This window comes from Aquila chrysaetos, chromosome 9, assembly GCF_900496995.4.
Source record: "Aquila chrysaetos chrysaetos chromosome 9, bAquChr1.4, whole genome shotgun sequence".
In the NCBI taxonomy this organism is placed as follows: Eukaryota; Metazoa; Chordata; class Aves; order Accipitriformes; family Accipitridae; genus Aquila; species Aquila chrysaetos.
The window spans coordinates 42,791,576-42,808,991 of NC_044012.1; the positions used below are offsets into that span (position 1 = coordinate 42,791,576).

Genomic DNA, 17,416 nt, shown 5'->3' on the forward strand with positions numbered 1-17,416 from the left:
CAGGTTTTCCTTTGCAATGACATTGGATGGAAACTGTTTTCCATTTTTATTTTTTAAGCAAAAGGGAGTGCAGACTCTTAAGTTGGGCCTTGGTTCTTACACTGTGGTGTTTAGAAATAACATAAATCAACAAGTATCAAAAGTAACAAGAAAGTAATTGCAGTGGTGGACCCTACAGATGAGAATCTTGCAAATGTAATTGGAGGTCACTAAGTCCCACTCCCTGATCAAGAATCTGTAGACCACAACAAAGGGTTTGTGTTGCCTGTATGGACAGAAGACTCAGTGATCTATGTTGCCTTTACTTAACAAAAGCAGAGGTATTCTGGGAGAATGAAGCTTACCTCCCATGGTTGGTAGAATGAAGCCACTTGCTACACATAGGTATTATCAGGAATTAAGATAAAACGTTTTAATTCACCTTCTTCCTTGCTTGTCTTTTTCCCACTCTATGTTCTCTCCTCTTCTGACTGAAGTTGTTTAGGGAGGGAAGGTTTTGCCACCTCAGTGCAAAAATGCACTCGTGGAAAGAGCATTGTGTGTTCACCTAAGTGTGCTAGAGGAAAAATGATTCTTTTAAATAGAAGCAACATTTCACTAGTGAAAGAGGCCCAACATCAAAAAACAAGGCAACATAAAGTGCTAAGAGAAGGGCAAACAAGTGATGGGGGAAAAATCTCCAATTCCACTGCTAACAGCAAAGGAGGGGTGTCTGATCTCCTTCTGTCATTCTCCTGCAATAGAGAACAATGTGGATCTTGGATGAGACAGGCCCACTCTGAAGCATGTGTTGTTTTCCACTTGGTCTCCCTGTTATTTATGTCTAAAGTCACCCTGAGACCAGGCTTGAATGCTTCCTATTCCATGTTACCATTCAGGTTTCTTTTCTCTCCCCTGTCCATTGCTTGACAATGTGCACTAGTGGGTGTCACTGCAGCAGAACACCTTCTCTACATGCTCCCAGCTTTTGAAAGGTGAAAGATGCAAGGGCAATTACTTTTAACTCTAAAATGCTGCTTAACCCAGTAGCTAGGAGAGTTGCTCACAGCACCTTTCTTTTAGCACTTCTATGGGCCATTACCCTGCTGGGATTAACAACCTCTCTTTCCCTGCCATATACACCTTACCCCATCACCTGCTTCTCTTGTACTTGTCTTTTCCCCAGGCACTAATGAAATTACCACTGAAACTGATTACAAGTAGGGGTGGAGCACTTTGACCAATGAACCCACACCTGTTCGCGTGGTTGACCTTTAATGATCCAGCTCTGTAGATGTGTGTAGTTTAATTTGTTTTTTTAAGGCCTGCTCTATGAGGAATCTGTAGTTTCATTTGCCATCAAAACGTGACCCCTGCTGGAAGACAAGGGACATGACTTTGACTTATTGATATGGTAGACAACCCAGGCACAGAGAATATAATAGATGTGATTAATGTGACACTTCACAGCTGTCACTGGTTGCAGGAAATCACAGATAACTAAAAAATGGTTAGCTTAAAAAGACTTCTTAAAGTATTCACCCAACTGCAAAGTTTAAAAAAAATACAATTTTTTTTCTCATCTGTGGAAGTAGGTTTTACAGAATTGCAGGAACCTGTGAGTTCTTTGTGCGGGGGGGAGGGGGGTGTGTGTGTTCCTTTTTTAATTGGGATTCTGGGTATTGGAATCTGTTGGCAGGAAGTTCTCAAAAAAAAAAGTAGCAACAATGCATTTCAGAATGTAGTTTGTTCCTAGATTTATACCAGTTTGGCATTTTCTCAGTGGCATATTAGTTAAATAAAAACAAAGAGAGTGTCAGGCTGGTAGAACTTTTTTAAACATGTCTAATTTACTGTGTAAGGAAAATAAACTCCATTTGTGAAGGACCTAGGCCTGCTATGGTTGCCATGTGGGCAGAATCAGTTTTCTGCTGGCCTGTGTCTTTTAAAATGAACCAGCTGGAGTGAGTATCACTGCCTGTGAAGTTAGATGATGTTGATGTGGAGGTGACAAATATCTTGCAGAAGCAGGTATTTCTGAAATTAAATGGCTGTCAAACAGAAAAAGGTGCATGTGCGGTAGGACAGAAACCATGTTCCTGGGATATAAAGGTAGAGGAGGTGGCTAGGTACCTGAAGGTTTCTCAAGAACTGAAAAATGAGATGTGGCTTTTGGGAGTAGAGGAGGTGTTAAGAGCAGAGGCTGTTAACAGTGTCCTCAAATCCATGTCAGAGTCTAGGAATGCTGTCTGTAATTAAACCAGTCTCTGGGCACTGTGGGCACACTCTCTGTGGGGCAAGCAGAGGTAGCAAGTGAATTCTGGCAGGTGTTGCCCTTGGTTCTCATAGCAGGACCACAAAAGATACTCTTGTAGAAAGACTTTGCAGTAAGTTCTAGCAATTACAGTATCCATGCTGGCTTTCTGGAAGGGGCCTTGATGCTAAGCATTTTTTTGTTTGGTTGTGGTTTTTTTTTTATTGGTATCAATTCTGAAAGGTTTTAATAAGTAGTTGTTACAGGCAAAAAAGCTAATGCTTATAATACATGCTCATTTATCTGTATATGTTTATAGCTTATATAAACTATATTATATATGCTTACAGCATGGGTAGCCTGCGAGTTGGCTGACATGTCCCAGTCTAGAACCAGAGCAAGAGCTGATGTGTACTGAATGGTCTCAGAACTGGAGCCTAAAAACTGACTGGAGCAGAGTTAATCAGTGAGGTGGATCTCAGTCAGTGACAGCTGAGGGTAATCTGTATTCAGACTTGGTCTCTCACAGAAGTTGCTGTCATCTTGTTTGGGGTTTTTGAAGAGTATTTCAGATTTCATTAAAATAGCACTGAGATTTATATATCCCCTGGAAAGCTCTATGGGACTGCTGCTTTGATACCAGGTACAGGAACAGTCAGCCAAGCATAAAACAGGGTCTGCCCACATAAACATTTGTTAGAGTGTTAAGGTTCAGTTTCAAAATAGGGAAGTGGAAGCAGCAAAATTTTATAAACACTGCTTTGTTGTTAAAGACCAAAGACTTCCTGTTTTGGGATCTCAGGGCTGTTTCTATTTCCACTAAAAATGGTAAGAGACTGATCATAAACCTAATGTTTACTTTCATGACTTCTGATGCTTTCTACATGTGCTTAAGCTGTTTTCAGGTGACCATGATGTTTTGCCAAAAATAGAAAGGACAGTTGGAAAAAGTACTTTAATGTCAGCACAAGCTTTAAAAACTTTTCCTTCATTGGTATTAGAGAGCATCACCACAGTACTGTATACCTTTGTCATAAATATTATATTATTGTTACAAATCAACTGAGATTTTAGTGTTTTCATTCAATTTGTTACAGTCCTCATGGAACAGAATATTTAATTGGTAGTTTTTATCTTTAAAGCCAGTGAATTAGCCACAAAGTAATCTCCATTTAAAAATATTGTTCTGCAGTAATTCCATGTACTTATGGCACTCACAGGGGAAAGCTGAAGTGTAACTATTCTGTAAGAACTTATGCAAGTTAACTGTACTATGTCATTTATTATGAATTTACCAATAGTAAACTGAACTAAAAGATAGAAGTGTGAAAGTTTAAAAAAAAAAAAGGGCAAAATCTTAGGGACTGTTTTTGTAACTATCTAAATTTAGAAATTAGATACACCAAAATTGAAGTAGGCTAGAAATAACTACTGAGGAAATCCCAAGTGGCCATTAGAACAGCCATGAAACTGAGTGGCAATTCCTTGATATGGTCACAGGAGCTGTGACTGGATGCAAGCATGGGCTCCACCTCTTCATGGAAAATGAGTTCTTTTAGTATATTTTGCAAGAGTGAGCTACAAAGATCAGTTCTAAAAGCATTTTGGGTCTGCAGAAACCCTCTCATCTCATTTTGACAGTCACCATTGCTGAAAATAGATGGCTCCTACCAGCAGCACAGGCTAACCATAGCTGATGGTGTAGTTATAACTGGAAAGAAAGGAAGGGGCAGGTTGTAGTGTGCTGTTGTTTTTTCTTGTTTTAAGAGTAAAGCAAGGGATATGGTATTTAAAATAGACCTAAGGACATCACAGATTTGTCACTTCTTTAAATACAGAAAATTACATGTTATCTGAAGATTCTCTTAAGTTTTTCCAGGGCTGTTCCTATGGGAGATGAATGCAAAATAGATCTCTGGTCTGGTTAAGGTGTAGCACTGTGAAGGGGCTTGGGGTCTAGTTGTTAATTTATCATTTTTTTTGCATGTCTGTGTTTAGAAATGAACCTGCTAAATACAGAATGTCTTGGTTTGAAGGGACCTCCTGAAGTCTAACAGTCCAACCAAGCCCCTGGTCAAAGCAGGTATAATTCCATCAGGCTGCTCATGGATGTGTCCAGTTGAGTCTTCAGCTCATCCAGGATAGGGATTCTACAGCTTCTCTGAGCAACTGGCAGCAGCAAGTCTGGTTTCATATTCCTCTTTCATCTGGGGCTGATGGTGCTTCAGTTACCCTATCAGTAATCCTGCTGCAGGGGGGAGGAGGTTACAAGACAGATATGCCATTGAAATCTCCTGTTAAAGACTTACCTGCTGTGTACAAAGAAGTTTCATCTGTAATTGATGAAGCTCCTGTGATTAGAGTTGCTAATGTAAAGCAACTACTGCTTGTGTGTCAGCAGATTATCCCAGGTTGCTTCCACCCACCCCATTTGGCAGAATTTTAAATCTGTTCATCTCAGCATTTACATTAGTGGCACCAAATTTCCTCTCACAACAGACATGATTTTAAATAGAATGACTATTCTATTTTGCTTTGATTTGAATTTTAAAGAAAAGTACTGTTGCAGTGTGAACCTTTATAGCTTTTCATGAGCCTTATTACTCTGAAAGGGAGTCTAACAAAGCTATACCTTCAATGACATGCAGCAAATTGAAAAGGCAGGCAGGTGCTGGGTTAATTCAGGGAAGGCAGCAGTGTGTGTCTCGAGTAAATAAATATTAAAGGGCCTTTAAATTAATTTCAGTTCCATTCATATCATATGCAATCTGTACCTTGTAACGCAAGCCCTCCTTCACTAGGAATGCTAAAACTTAAGAGTGAAAGAAAATACTCTAAGAATAAAACTCCACCAACAGTTTCAGTAATTCAATAATTTATTCATCTAAAAAAGTGTGTAAAAGTATATAGCTCTCATCCACAAGGTATATATGAATGACATTTAAAATGGAGGTCTTTATTATTATTGTTTCTTTTTATCAAAGTCTTTTTTAGTGTATTGTACCAGCGATATACTGTAGATTTAAAATGAACTTCACATTTTTTTTGTTTTCTTTCAAATTGTTGGCTATATATAAAAGAAGCTCACTGCAAAATGCTCAGAGAAAAAAAAAAACAAAACCAAAAAGAAATTCAAAACTCCCCAGAAATGTACAGCTTTTACATTTAAAAAAGGTTCTGAAATATACATACAAGCATGCTGGACATTCCCCACCCCCTCCCTCTCCCTTTAGCTCAAACAACTGTAATAATAATTCTGATTTAGGCATGAATTTCCAAAGTTAGAAATAAAAAAAAAAATAAAATAACTTTCTTCACTCTGTAGGAAAGCCAGGGCTTGTACATTTCAGATTAATTCAGTAAAAAACTCACAAGTAAAATAATGCATATTTAAGGGAAATATTATACAGAACTTTTCACACTGAAGTACATAAGATTTTTCTTTAAAATCTATTGCCATTCATTTATTTTGCACAAAAACGTATAAATATGTCACCAGCTTCTCTTAACTTAAAAAAATTAAATAAAAGACACCAGATGAAAACTACTCCTTGCTGCCCTTTTTATTTTTAATTTTTGCTTAGAACCAGGTTTCTGGGGAAGAAATGCCCCTGGATAAAAACGGCCCATTTAAAAAGAATAAACAAATAATAATTCAAAGTTCAGATGACTCCTGGGAACAAATAACCCCCAAATGGTAAAAGATTACAAATGTCTACTTTACATTTTTTCCTCCCCAAGTTAAATTTTTTTATACAAGTTTACAATCTTCATCTTTTTATGCTCTTCAAAAGGCCTTGAGAATTTTCTTTTCTGATTAAGAAAAAATAGTACTGCAATATTTTTAAAGTTGATTTTACACTGTACACATTAGATACAAATGGTTTGATATCAGATTTTTTTTAACCTATACATTGCAAAGAGGATACTCACATGGGAGGTTTGGTGCAGAGAATGAAATAATCCATTTACAGGCTACTTCTCTGACTTCACCTTCTCATTACACAAGCAATTCTTTTTTTTTTATTTTATATAATTTGTTTTAAATGTTACATTATCTCAAGAAAAATACTTTTTAAAATCATAGAATTTCATTTTTTTTAACCAGAACATGAAAGTCTTTTGGAAGAACTTTAAAATTTGTAGGTTTTTCTCCACAGATAGATAACTAGGTCACACAGCCTGATCAAAGTGCCCGACCCCTCACATAAGGCAGTCCATGCCTGCTGCACAGTGCAACAACAAACATTAGAAAATGGAGTTTAAATATAAACCCCTTGAAGCCTGGAATGAAGGAGTCATAAAAATACTTCAATTAGCCATTAACCTTTAAAATGGCAATCATTTTACTAAACAAAGTAACTTTTCCACCACAGTGGTATAACTTCAAGTACTAATTTAATGATATAATTTTTAAAAATTATTTCTTTGAAATAATATTCCTATAGTCAGAAAAAATACACCAGATTTGTAACTGATTTAGTGTAAACAAAAACCATATTTTTGGATATGTACATGGACGAGTCTGCCCAGAATTAAAGGGCGACTTGGGTTTCAGTAAATAGTTTTCTAGCATCACTAAATTTACTGGAAATATATTTCAATCATAGCTCTACAATAGATTAATTTACCACTTTCCATTTGCCCTTACATTGGGCTTTAAAGTATTTTTCCTCCCTACCTCTCACTCACTCTTCTTCCATTAGGTAGTGTTATCCTTCATTAAACACTGGCCATTTCTTGCTTTAACCAGGCTAAATGCAGGTGAGAATTCCTTAAAATACAAGTATATCCTTACCAGAATATGCTTCCCTTCCCAGCTTGGACTTGATTGTTATTAGCTTCATTTTTGATTTCTAGGTCAGAAGAGTGAGAGGTATGTAGATAAATAACCCTACAGTGGAACGGAGCTGATTTTTAAGATATTCTACTGTTCCTGGTCCTTTATAATTTAATCCCTCCCCTCCCCAAACCTAAAAATAAATAAAGTATCTCCAGACCATTCATATCTACATGGACAGGTAACAAATGCATGCATTCATCCCAATCCACTCTGACAGGAAATCCAGGTAGACAGAAAACTCCAATATTTATAACAGACTACAACTGTGTGGGCTTTTTTTTCTCCTGCAAAGTCCCAGTTTATGATGATCAAACAACAAAATAAGTTTTGGACAACCCAAACTGGTCACTACAAGGTATTTTTACTTGCAGGGCTGAAACTGCTCTTGGTTGTTTCTCAGAGTTCCTAATGCAAAAAGATTCTGTAGTCTTCCTTAAAAAAATAAAATATTAAAAAAAAATAATCACACTGACCAGTAGTTACTGGGCCACCAAACTAACACTGGCTTGAGGTTACTCTGTGTTCACTGTTCTTGGATGTTCCCAGATTTTGGACTGAAGCTGCCAGAGATGTTAATGGGTAGTTTTGTTTTGAACACTGCAGAATTCACATGTGCTTTTGGAGGAACAGAAGCACAGCACAGGACTGGTCTGAAGAGAAGCAAAATTGTGGTCTTTGCAGACTGTGGCACATTTCTCAGGTTGAGGGGAGAATAAGCCAGAAGAACAAGTGCTTTTCTATCTATTAAAGTATATTCATGATGGCATTGTACAACTGAGTGAGCACCACGAAGTGGACAGGAAGGCAGGAGCTGCGATCCTGAGTGGCAGGGTTACACGTAAGCCAGGACAGTGCATTGTACTGCTCCAAAACAAACCTGCAGAAGAGAAATGCAGAGAGAAATGAAACTGGAATTGTTTACTCCTTTCCTTCTTGTCTTTTCTAGAAGATTTACTTAAACTTATCTCTGGTTTCTCCTGGACATACAATACAGCCTGGCTGTATTAAAGGTGGTGGTGTTGGCACAGCAGGAAACTCACTGAAAAGGGGGGAAGGGGAAGCATCAATTTTTAGTTTTAGTATGTTTCAACTTGAACCAAGCTATTTGAATGTAGGCCCTCCCCAATACATACTAGAGATTAAGGAATCGGAGAGGGTCCAATACCACTGTATCCAAAGCCTTGAGTCTTGAACCCCTCTAAGGACAGAGGTTCCACAGCCTCTCTGGGCAACCTGTGCCAGTATTTGATCATGCTTTTTGTGTGATCCTGTATCTGATTAGAATTTCTCCTGTTGTAACTTGTGTCTTGTATCTTGTCCTTTCCCTCTGCATTACATCATCCTTTTACTCAAAACAAAGACAGTAGTACCTCAGGACAGCTGTGATAGCTCAGTCCTCTAAAAGGATGCAAATTCAGATCTTCTAGAATAATACATACAGCACCAATGTTCTTAGATTAGATTATTCTTCATGAATGTTATTCTGCTGATACTGTCTACTTGCTTTAATGTATGTGTCTGTTCACTGGTATGTTCCACCCTGTATGCTGCCTCATAAAACAAATCTTTTTTCAGTCCCCAACAGGTGGGATGGAGGCAAACAGTCTAGCTATCTTCAACAATATGATGTGCAATCCTGTATCAATTCAGGAAGAGTGTCTGCTTTATATCCCAATTCCTAAGATACTGGTATCAGGAGAGTACTTTTATCTCCATCTATAAATCAGTTTGGTTTGGTGAGTAAAAATAATTATTGACACAGTCCAGATTAGACCACCAGGTAAATAGAACAATCTTTGGGAGGCAAACCAAGGTGTCTACTTGGTAAGGCAAAGCTGCTTCTAAGTGTCCTTTACATAGTTTTATATAGTAGTACAGAAAACTGATGAAGTAACCCTCGAAGTCCTGCTTGCTGGTGGAGGCGGCAGCTGCAATAGGAGTTGGCCACTGCTCTGAGACACACATGTAGGGCATAGTAGAGTTATGAGCTGTTGATAAGGCTGAGAAATAATTCTGCCAGGCTGAAAAGAAAAGGTCCCTCTGAAATTTCAGAGCTCAGTCCCCATAAGCCTTAGGGAGGAAATGCAAAACCTAAAAGGTGTTACCTCAAGACATCTGATGTAGTTTTAGAGTCAAGGGGGTGAGGAACTCGCTGAGAATTTCTGGCAGGTAGAAGCTCATCTGTCTGCGCTACAGAGATATGGTGATGTAATGAGGCCTGTGTAAAGGAAAAAAAAATAAATTAACTCTTCATATAGCAAAAGATTCACAGTGAATAAATATACTCTGAATTGTCTTAATGGAAAATTGGCAATTCTTTGTTGAACCCACCATGACAATATGTATTTCCAAGTTCTACAATGACTACACTTTTGAATAAACTGACTTCTCTTTTTCACTGGAATCAAGGATCTTTAAAAAAGAGTGCTGAATTCTGTTCTTAATGTTAGTGAGGGGAGAAGTGATGAGGGGAAACACTTGGGATGTGTCAGTGGTTCTTTTGGTATGGCAGTAACAAACCATCCTGAGTCTTCAAACTCCCAGCAGGAGACCCATCACAGAGTACCACATCGAGGTGGGGTGTCTGACCAGAACACTTAGTGCAGCCTTTGTGCTGCTCTCTGCTGATATGCTTTCTCCATCTGTCTCATCTTTCTTCTGGAGCAAGGCTTGTGCACTAGTTTATACAGGAGTAGGAAAGGGATTTTGTATTGCTTATGTGCTGGGGGTAGAGCAACCATGTAACCCTTTCAAGTGGGTAGCCTAATACACCATGTAGCCTGCCGAGGCAAAACCTCCAATTTATACTCCTCCAATTATGGCACGCACATTAGAGCTGAAATACTTTAGCTCAAAAATACTTAATCCAAATCAGACAAAGATGACTTGAATCTGTATGCCTCACATGCCATACAAGTCTCCTAATTGCAGTGCTGTGGTGTATAAAGGAGACAGCACCACCTGCTCGCTGAACAGTGTACAAGTTCCTGCATGAATTCAGCCCCTTGCTTTTATTAAAAATCGTCCAAACCAAACCAGTATGTTCCAAGTCAAATTAAACATTTAGTTCAGCCTAGATCTGAGAGAGCAATTGTGTTGGGCTGGGGGGTGGTGGGGTAGAGAAGGGTGGTGGCTCCTTCTCTCTAGTACAAATCTAGTATAAGCTTATAGAAGGAATTAATATTAAGTTGCCCGGAGCTCTGCTGACTCTTTTTACTGCTGGAACTGAAACAGTCTTTGGATTACACATTCACAAAAAAAAAGGTAGTTTTACGTTTAGCATAAAGCTTCATCTCTGGCTCCAAAAACATGGTGGTTTATTTTTCATATTATTTTGAGCCCTCCATTCTGTTGCTTTAAAGAAAAGCATGTAACTTCAGGAAAATCTATCCATGAAGAGTGCAGAGCATAAGAAATAAGGTTCAGTACTTTGCTGGTGGAGGTGCTATACTGAATATAAAGCCTGCCATGCTGACTGCAAGTCATTGTTAACACCAGTCCTAAAACTGCTTTTTTTGCATGAGGAGAGAATTGAGAAATACTGAACACTTTGATAATTGATAGACATGGATGAGGGAATTTACTTGAGACTTGCAAAAATATTTAGTATTTGTTAATTAAGCTGGGAATGGATAAAGTAAGTGGTAATAACTTTATTATCATATGTGTTGTTTGCTCGAATACTTATGTGATACTATTCAAGGCAGATCTTTTACCTTCTTTCCATACTCACTAGTTCCCATTTTTTTGATTCATTCAAATAAGAAGCTGCATGACATTCTACAGGGATCAGTGAATCTCTAGTAGTGGAACCAACTCTGCTGTATACATCTTGCAAGTACTTGCAATTCTGGAATGGAAGGTATTGGGTTCCTTCTGACACTACAGACTCCACTGTGCAACTTTTACAACTAGGGAAATAGAAATGGATAGTAAATGCTCTATCTGGAGGTGCTACTCTCGTTTCTAACTTCTAATCTATGTGTCATAACTGGATTACGGCAGAATAGAAGGTATGTCCCTCCTGTCTTAGGCTGACTGAAAACAAAAACTGGGATGCTTCTATAATACCAGATACAGCTTTGGTGATTCTGTATTTAGAAGCTGCCAACCTATTCCATTTTCAGGTAAGGGCTTTAGCAACAGAGAACTAACTTTTAATAGCCAGCTATCTTAAGTAAACTTAAACCTAAAATGGCATGTCCGTTTCCAGTATTGTCACAGTTGTGGTAACATGCAAAGCCAACATTTTCAAAGAAAATTCAGAGTATATAAATAGAGTTGTTCTTCTCTTTCCCTGTGAAAGGATACCAAGACAGACCTTCAGGAAGAGGGGACACTGATTCTGTGCCTGAGGACAGGATGACCAGAACCACTGTGGAAGATTCTCAGCTTTGGCAGTTGATACGAAGTATCCAAGAGCAAGAGGTTGCTGCTTCAGTTCTTCAGGGGCTTCTCTGGAAAGAAGACGTTCCCCTTGGCTCTGAAAGAAGAGTTGAAAAGGCAGGTTTGTTGTCATTACATCCCATGCCAATGACATTAATTTTCTTTACTAATTACTCAGTATTTAATCCAGTTCTGTCTTGTTATTAATGAGCTATCCTTTAGTCATTCATGAATCTTAGTCAAAGTTGTCTAATCCCTTCCTTTTTCCCCTGTAGTTGGGTTCTCCAGGCTTATGTTCCAGAATCACTTTAGATTCCCAAACAGCAATATTAACCTCCTAAGTTGAACTGACTACATGTGGAGTTTGATGCTACAGAGTAACTCGGAGGTACTGGGAACTGGCTATGAATCTGAGCAGCTTCTTGTGTGCATGCAGAGAGTACACCAGTGTTGAATTTGTTCATAAAGCCTCATAGGCTTTTCCTATACATATCAAAGCCAGCAGTTTGCACTGCAGATCTTCCTGACTTCAGGTAGTGGAAGGATGTGTTACACACTCAAATATGGAAGAACAGAGCATATCTGCACCTTTGTAGGTTTTGTGTAAGGTTATGTTTGTTTTTTCAGTTAGTTGCATTGATAGCTTAGGAAAAAAAAAGCTATACTTGCTATTTGTTGCTGTGGACACTTGGACAGCAGATACTATGCTTTGTTTATATTTGTACTACTGAGCAGGGGAAGTGTGGGGAAAAGGAAACAGCTGTCCTGCTTTTCAATGTGTGTATCATTTATTTATGTACTGTATTTTTGCAGTATTAGTTACTTGTATTCTTTACATATAGACAAAAGAGTTATTTGGAAAAGAGAGAGTTAAACAATGAGAAACTGGCTGTAAAACTAACTTCATCAGACTTTGAGTTGCTGCCTGTCAGCATACATGTTTGTGATTTTATTTCTGTAGAGTAAAACCTAGATGAACCTTCCATACCTGAGGCAGTTGGATAGGAATGCTTGGTGTGAGCTCGGTTACCTCATTCTCTGTGTGTGTGTGTATATATGTATCCTTATCTATCTACAAGGGTCTCCCCTGGGGTATGAAAAAGGGTGACTGCCATTCCATTCTAGAGTACATTCTTATTTTAAATGCATTTGGGTTTTTTGGAAACATCCTTTATTATTTTGCTCTTACTTCTATTTCATAGAGGAAAAAACCAAAAGAAGCCTGCAAAGTATTTCAGCTTTTAACTTACCCCAGAAGAACTGGCATTGCAGTTCACTGAATCTATAAATATCTTTTAAGTCAATAGGTTAAAAAAAAAAAAAGAAAAAAGATTCCACTGCACAGAAACCAGCTTAATCACAAAGCCTTCACTGCTAGTCCTTTCAAGCAGGTCCTTCCCCAACAGTAGTATCTTGATCAGGAATCAAAGAAAGTTAAACACTCCATAAAGCTTGGAGAAGGCTGCAGCTCACCTGGCTGTGGGCACTCAAAGCCTAACAGCAAACCTTGAAACTGGCTGCTGAGCAATCAGGACTTACACTGCTAAACTGCAGCAATCAATTATGGGTTACATGGATGGAGGCTTGACCTTCCTCGACCCACAAGGTAATGATCACACGCTGTTGCTTTTTTAAAACCAAAAATTACACATCAATTACTAGGCCCTTGTTAATGGTTAAACTGAATTACTATGACAGGTTCATCTAGAAATGGCTTGTCCAGGTCTCTAAGCAATTTGGTCATTAACCTTTCAGTGCTGTTCTTAAGCCACTTGGATGGAGTTCCATTGAGAGTAAGTTTTGTAAATGCATTTCTGAAAGTGGTAGAGAATAGAGATTGTTGAAAGAACTAAATGAGAGAGAGAAATTGTAATGAGTGATGAGTTGATTTATGGCTGGAGGGTTTTGTAACAGAATTTAAAACTTTTAGTTTGCCAACATACCAGTTAGAAATGACTAAGTAACAGTAATGTGCAATTATTTTAGCCTTTGAAAAGCGGGTTGGAGTATTAAAATAAGGTAAGGTGGTTGTGTACTGAGATCACAAAATACAGTATTAGCATTTTTGTGGCTGATGCAGAAGTAATTTTTCACTCACAGACTGTATCAAGCTGACCATTGAAGCTTTTTGGCAGAGGTTGCAAGGAAAATGCAGGCAGGACTTTTTCCTTCCAGGTGGTGAAACTAACACCATTTAGTTAGTCATTTTCAGGGAGTGAGAATTCTTTTCTTAAGGTATCTTATTTACGTTTAGAAAAATGCAGTGCTTTGTTACAGAGGCTGAGTGAGTGGCAACATTCACAGGCAAGTATCTTAGCTGTACATATACCTCAAGTATCTATTCTGTACTTCCTTTCATACCAGATTTATAGTTTCTCTTGAGAGTGTTTAAAGCCACCAGTGATAGTCACAGATCCCGATCCAGTTACTTAAGTTATTACAGATCACTAAACCAGAACTTTTAAATGCATGGGGTTATCTGTTTCTTGTAGAAAAGTTAGCCTCTTTCTTTAATAAAATACTGTATTATTTAGTAAAGTAGTAATATGCTACTGCTTTAAATGTACTATTTCTAGAATAAAACTTCTCCACAGGAAATTATGAAGCGTCAAACTTCTGCATACTTGTGATGGAAACCATTTTAAGAGTACAGCTAAGCCTCTTACACAATTAAATGTACAAGTAAAAGAGTTCTACCAGACATGATCTGAATTATGTTAAAGCTGATTCAAAAAAAATACCTTCAATTACCAAAAATAATTTACATTTTAAGTAATCACTGGTGTTTGGAACCAACTTTGTAAAAGCCACTTCAAACAAAAATAACTTTACATCACTATGTGCTCTGGGCTAATTTTTACTAAGAAAACAACATTTGCATAAACAGCCAGCACCTGCAGAGTTTCTATGGGTAGGGTTTTATTAGGAGAATTATCTGTCTTGCCTCCCCTAGAAATTCATGTAAACAGAGCTGTCATACCTTCCCTTCTCTCAAAGACTTGTCACTTTGTGCCATCCCATATGATTTTCCAGAAAAAAATGGATGAATACAGATTAAATTTATACAGGGTCATAGATATGGCTCTGCCACATGAAAATACAACTTCTCTCTCCTCCTCTCTTCCTCTCAATCATCTTGTACATTAACAATTACCTTTACAGATGTAAATGGTAAAGGCAGAGGCATCTTCTACAATAGTATTTAACCAGCACCTACAATCTTAATGTTAATTTCTGCTTGCTGTTGACCTAATTATGTTTGAGAATCTACAGGAAAAAGAGATTTTTGTTGGAGGATTTGGGTCTTCTATTGTGTTTTCTTTTAAGTAGCATACACCCTAAAGTGCTACAGCCTTACCCTACTATGCTGGAAGTGAGATCCCACTCCAATGCCAGATGGTGATCCAGGGGAAGGAACTGGGGAGGAATTTGGTGAAGAGTGAAGATTCCCTGTTATTAAAATTCTAATGTCATTGTCCATGTCATCTGGGAATGGGAGGTCAAACATGTCATCTGAAAAGGAAAAGAAAGAGAAATAATTCCCAACATGCTGTACTTGCTTTTGTTAGGAATTTTTTGTAATTTATTATCATCCCTTTTTTTTTATATACTTGAGACAGATGAAAACAGAGATGAAAATTTTAGTGTTTAATCTTTCTTAGTACCTTTGACTGCAACCACACAGACTTGAAAGGGAAAGTTGGCAGACTTCTACTAAAATAATGAATTTTAACAATGGTCACAGAATGAACAAAAATCCTGTCATACCAGCTTAATAAAAATCCAAATTGAACTTTGTAACAGAAAAAGTGCCACCTCGCTGTAGTTGGTCACAGAAATCCATTAACAAAATACTTGAAATACATTAAACAAACGTATGTATGTTATGCTCAGCAGGTGCTGCTCTTTAGGCTTCTAGTGCTACACACCAGCACTTTGGCATGTTTGCTCAAAATACTTGGGGAGGAGTCCTAGCAGCTTCAAGGAAATTGCTCAAAGAATTGCTATGGGCAGCAAGGCCTGCTCCACACTCACAGGCAATGAACCTTCATGATTATTTCAAATACTGCACCAGGATTTCCTACAATGCAGCTTTCAATAGTTTACTTTCATCTCAGAAATTATTACAGTTGTATTATCATAACTTGATATTTTAATTTGGTTTATGTTAATATGGGGGAAGGTCATAGCAATACAGTGAAAATGTGTTTGCATTCTATGAGAAGTACGTTCCATCACTCAGTCATTTGCAACACAGGTTATGATACCGTGAGTAATTGGCATGATGGAAAGCTAAGACAAACACAGAGCAAAAAATTAGAAGCATCACAACACAGTTTATAGGGTTTTTCTCCTTGTCCAGATTTCTCAGCAGGCAAAGAAGTTTATACAGTATAATGATATTTAAAGTACATTTTAGGGCACAGAAAGGGACAGTGGGAGTTGTCTGAATTGGCTGGATTAATTAGAATTGCAGCCAAATTTATACTAAAACACATGGAGCCCTAAATAAGTCAAGCATTTCTACGTATTATAAGTGACATCTCTTGAAAAAAGAAGAATTTACTCTGCATGAAAATGGAAAAGGATGTGTGTCTTGAACTAATTTCACCTGAAGTCCTAGTGTTGAAATAGGCAGGTGGTTGTTTTTCTTCATCTTCTGAAGAGAAACACTGGATTGCAAGAGCAATGAATTAACTTCACTTAAGTTTATTAACTTCTGTCCTACAACCTCAGTAAACAAAACAGAACTAATGTCATGCTCTGCTCAGCCTCCAAAGCATAAATGAGATGGCTAATAGCATAGGAAGCAGTTTAATCATTAAGTAGAACAGAGTTAAGAAAATTAAATTTAACACCATTTTGGAAAACACCAGTTCTTGTACCCGATTCTAATTAGCATCTGAAGCACTAAAGGGCAGGTTAAATATTTGTCAGCACAGCATTCAGTCAGGATTCTGAGGCCTCGAAAGGACAGCTGCTTAAGTATTAAGAGGGGTAACTTCCCTTCTGTGAGGCCCACTGAAATTCCAGGAGGAACAGATCAAAGCAGACTCTTTCCTTAAAAATAGTTGGCCTTTCTTCCTCTCTATACTGTAACTTTGCTCTTCATAAAATACATCTATTGTAAATGTTTGTAGTTACTCTCGGTTTAAACTATCTTACAATCATTTTTAGGGATTTATGGCAAGACAGTTAGTTAGGAAAATACTTACTTGATATAAAGTATTAACCAGGGTCTTCCTGACACAAACTATAGGGTTAAATACACATGAAAAAGCACACTGCTAACATTGAGAATTCTCAGGTTGATGTACTTTGCCTACTTTACAGGAAGATTAAAATTCTAAACCAAGTACCTCCTTCCTCAAAAGCTCTGTACACAACAGGGCATGAAGCGAACCACTACTATAAAAAACAAGTTGGCCTGATGAAGTCACAACAACAAGAAAAAGCATTTTATAGTCTGTGCCATTTTGCATATTGATTGGTCTATCACTTTTGGAATAAATCAATATGATTATCTGAAAACAGACTTCAGAAAAAACATAATATATTATCCTGTAACTATAAAGTACAGCAGTGTTCTCTTTAAAGTAAATTAGGGTAGTATGGGGTCCGTGGGAGAACATCGGTCTGCTTGCTTAGTTTTTTTTATTCATGACCGGTACAGCTCTGCTGATGTTCTGAACAGGTGACTGAGCATTCGCAAGTATTTCACCTCTTACACTAGACAAGTGCTTACTTACCGTTAGTAGGGCTGAATCCATCCTCATTGGGGTAATTTGCTGGTGCTACCTGGATAGTAGCGGAGGTTGGGAAAACCAGGATGTGTGTACAGGAGGCATCCTGAGGGGTATTCAGCTGAGATGACTGCAGATTCAGTGCAGTACTCCGGCCAAACACTGACCCCATAGTGACAGCATCTTCCAGAACAGAAGCAACAGCAGAGA

The 17,416-nt window shown here is 37.9% G+C and overlaps 1 protein-coding gene across 2 annotated transcripts in view; it reads right to left on the bottom strand.

The window, feature by feature from the left end:
- Nucleotides 1-5,091: 5,091 nt before the first annotated feature.
- The window catches only part of MED13L (mediator complex subunit 13L), a 203,551-nt gene continuing 191,226 nt past the window's right edge, over nt 5,092-17,416 (bottom strand). For both annotated transcript variants that reach the window (XM_030024899.2, XM_030024901.2), the window contains exons 27-31: nt 17,213-17,389; nt 14,821-14,975; nt 11,398-11,559; nt 9,182-9,294; nt 5,092-7,953 (exon numbers count right to left, since the gene is read on the bottom strand). In XM_030024899.2, coding sequence (XP_029880759.1) covers nt 7,821-7,953; nt 9,182-9,294; nt 11,398-11,559; nt 14,821-14,975; nt 17,213-17,389 — 740 coding nt within the window. In that variant the 3' untranslated portion in view covers nt 5,092-7,820. The remainder of the gene's footprint in view (nt 7,954-9,181; nt 9,295-11,397; nt 11,560-14,820; nt 14,976-17,212; nt 17,390-17,416) is intronic.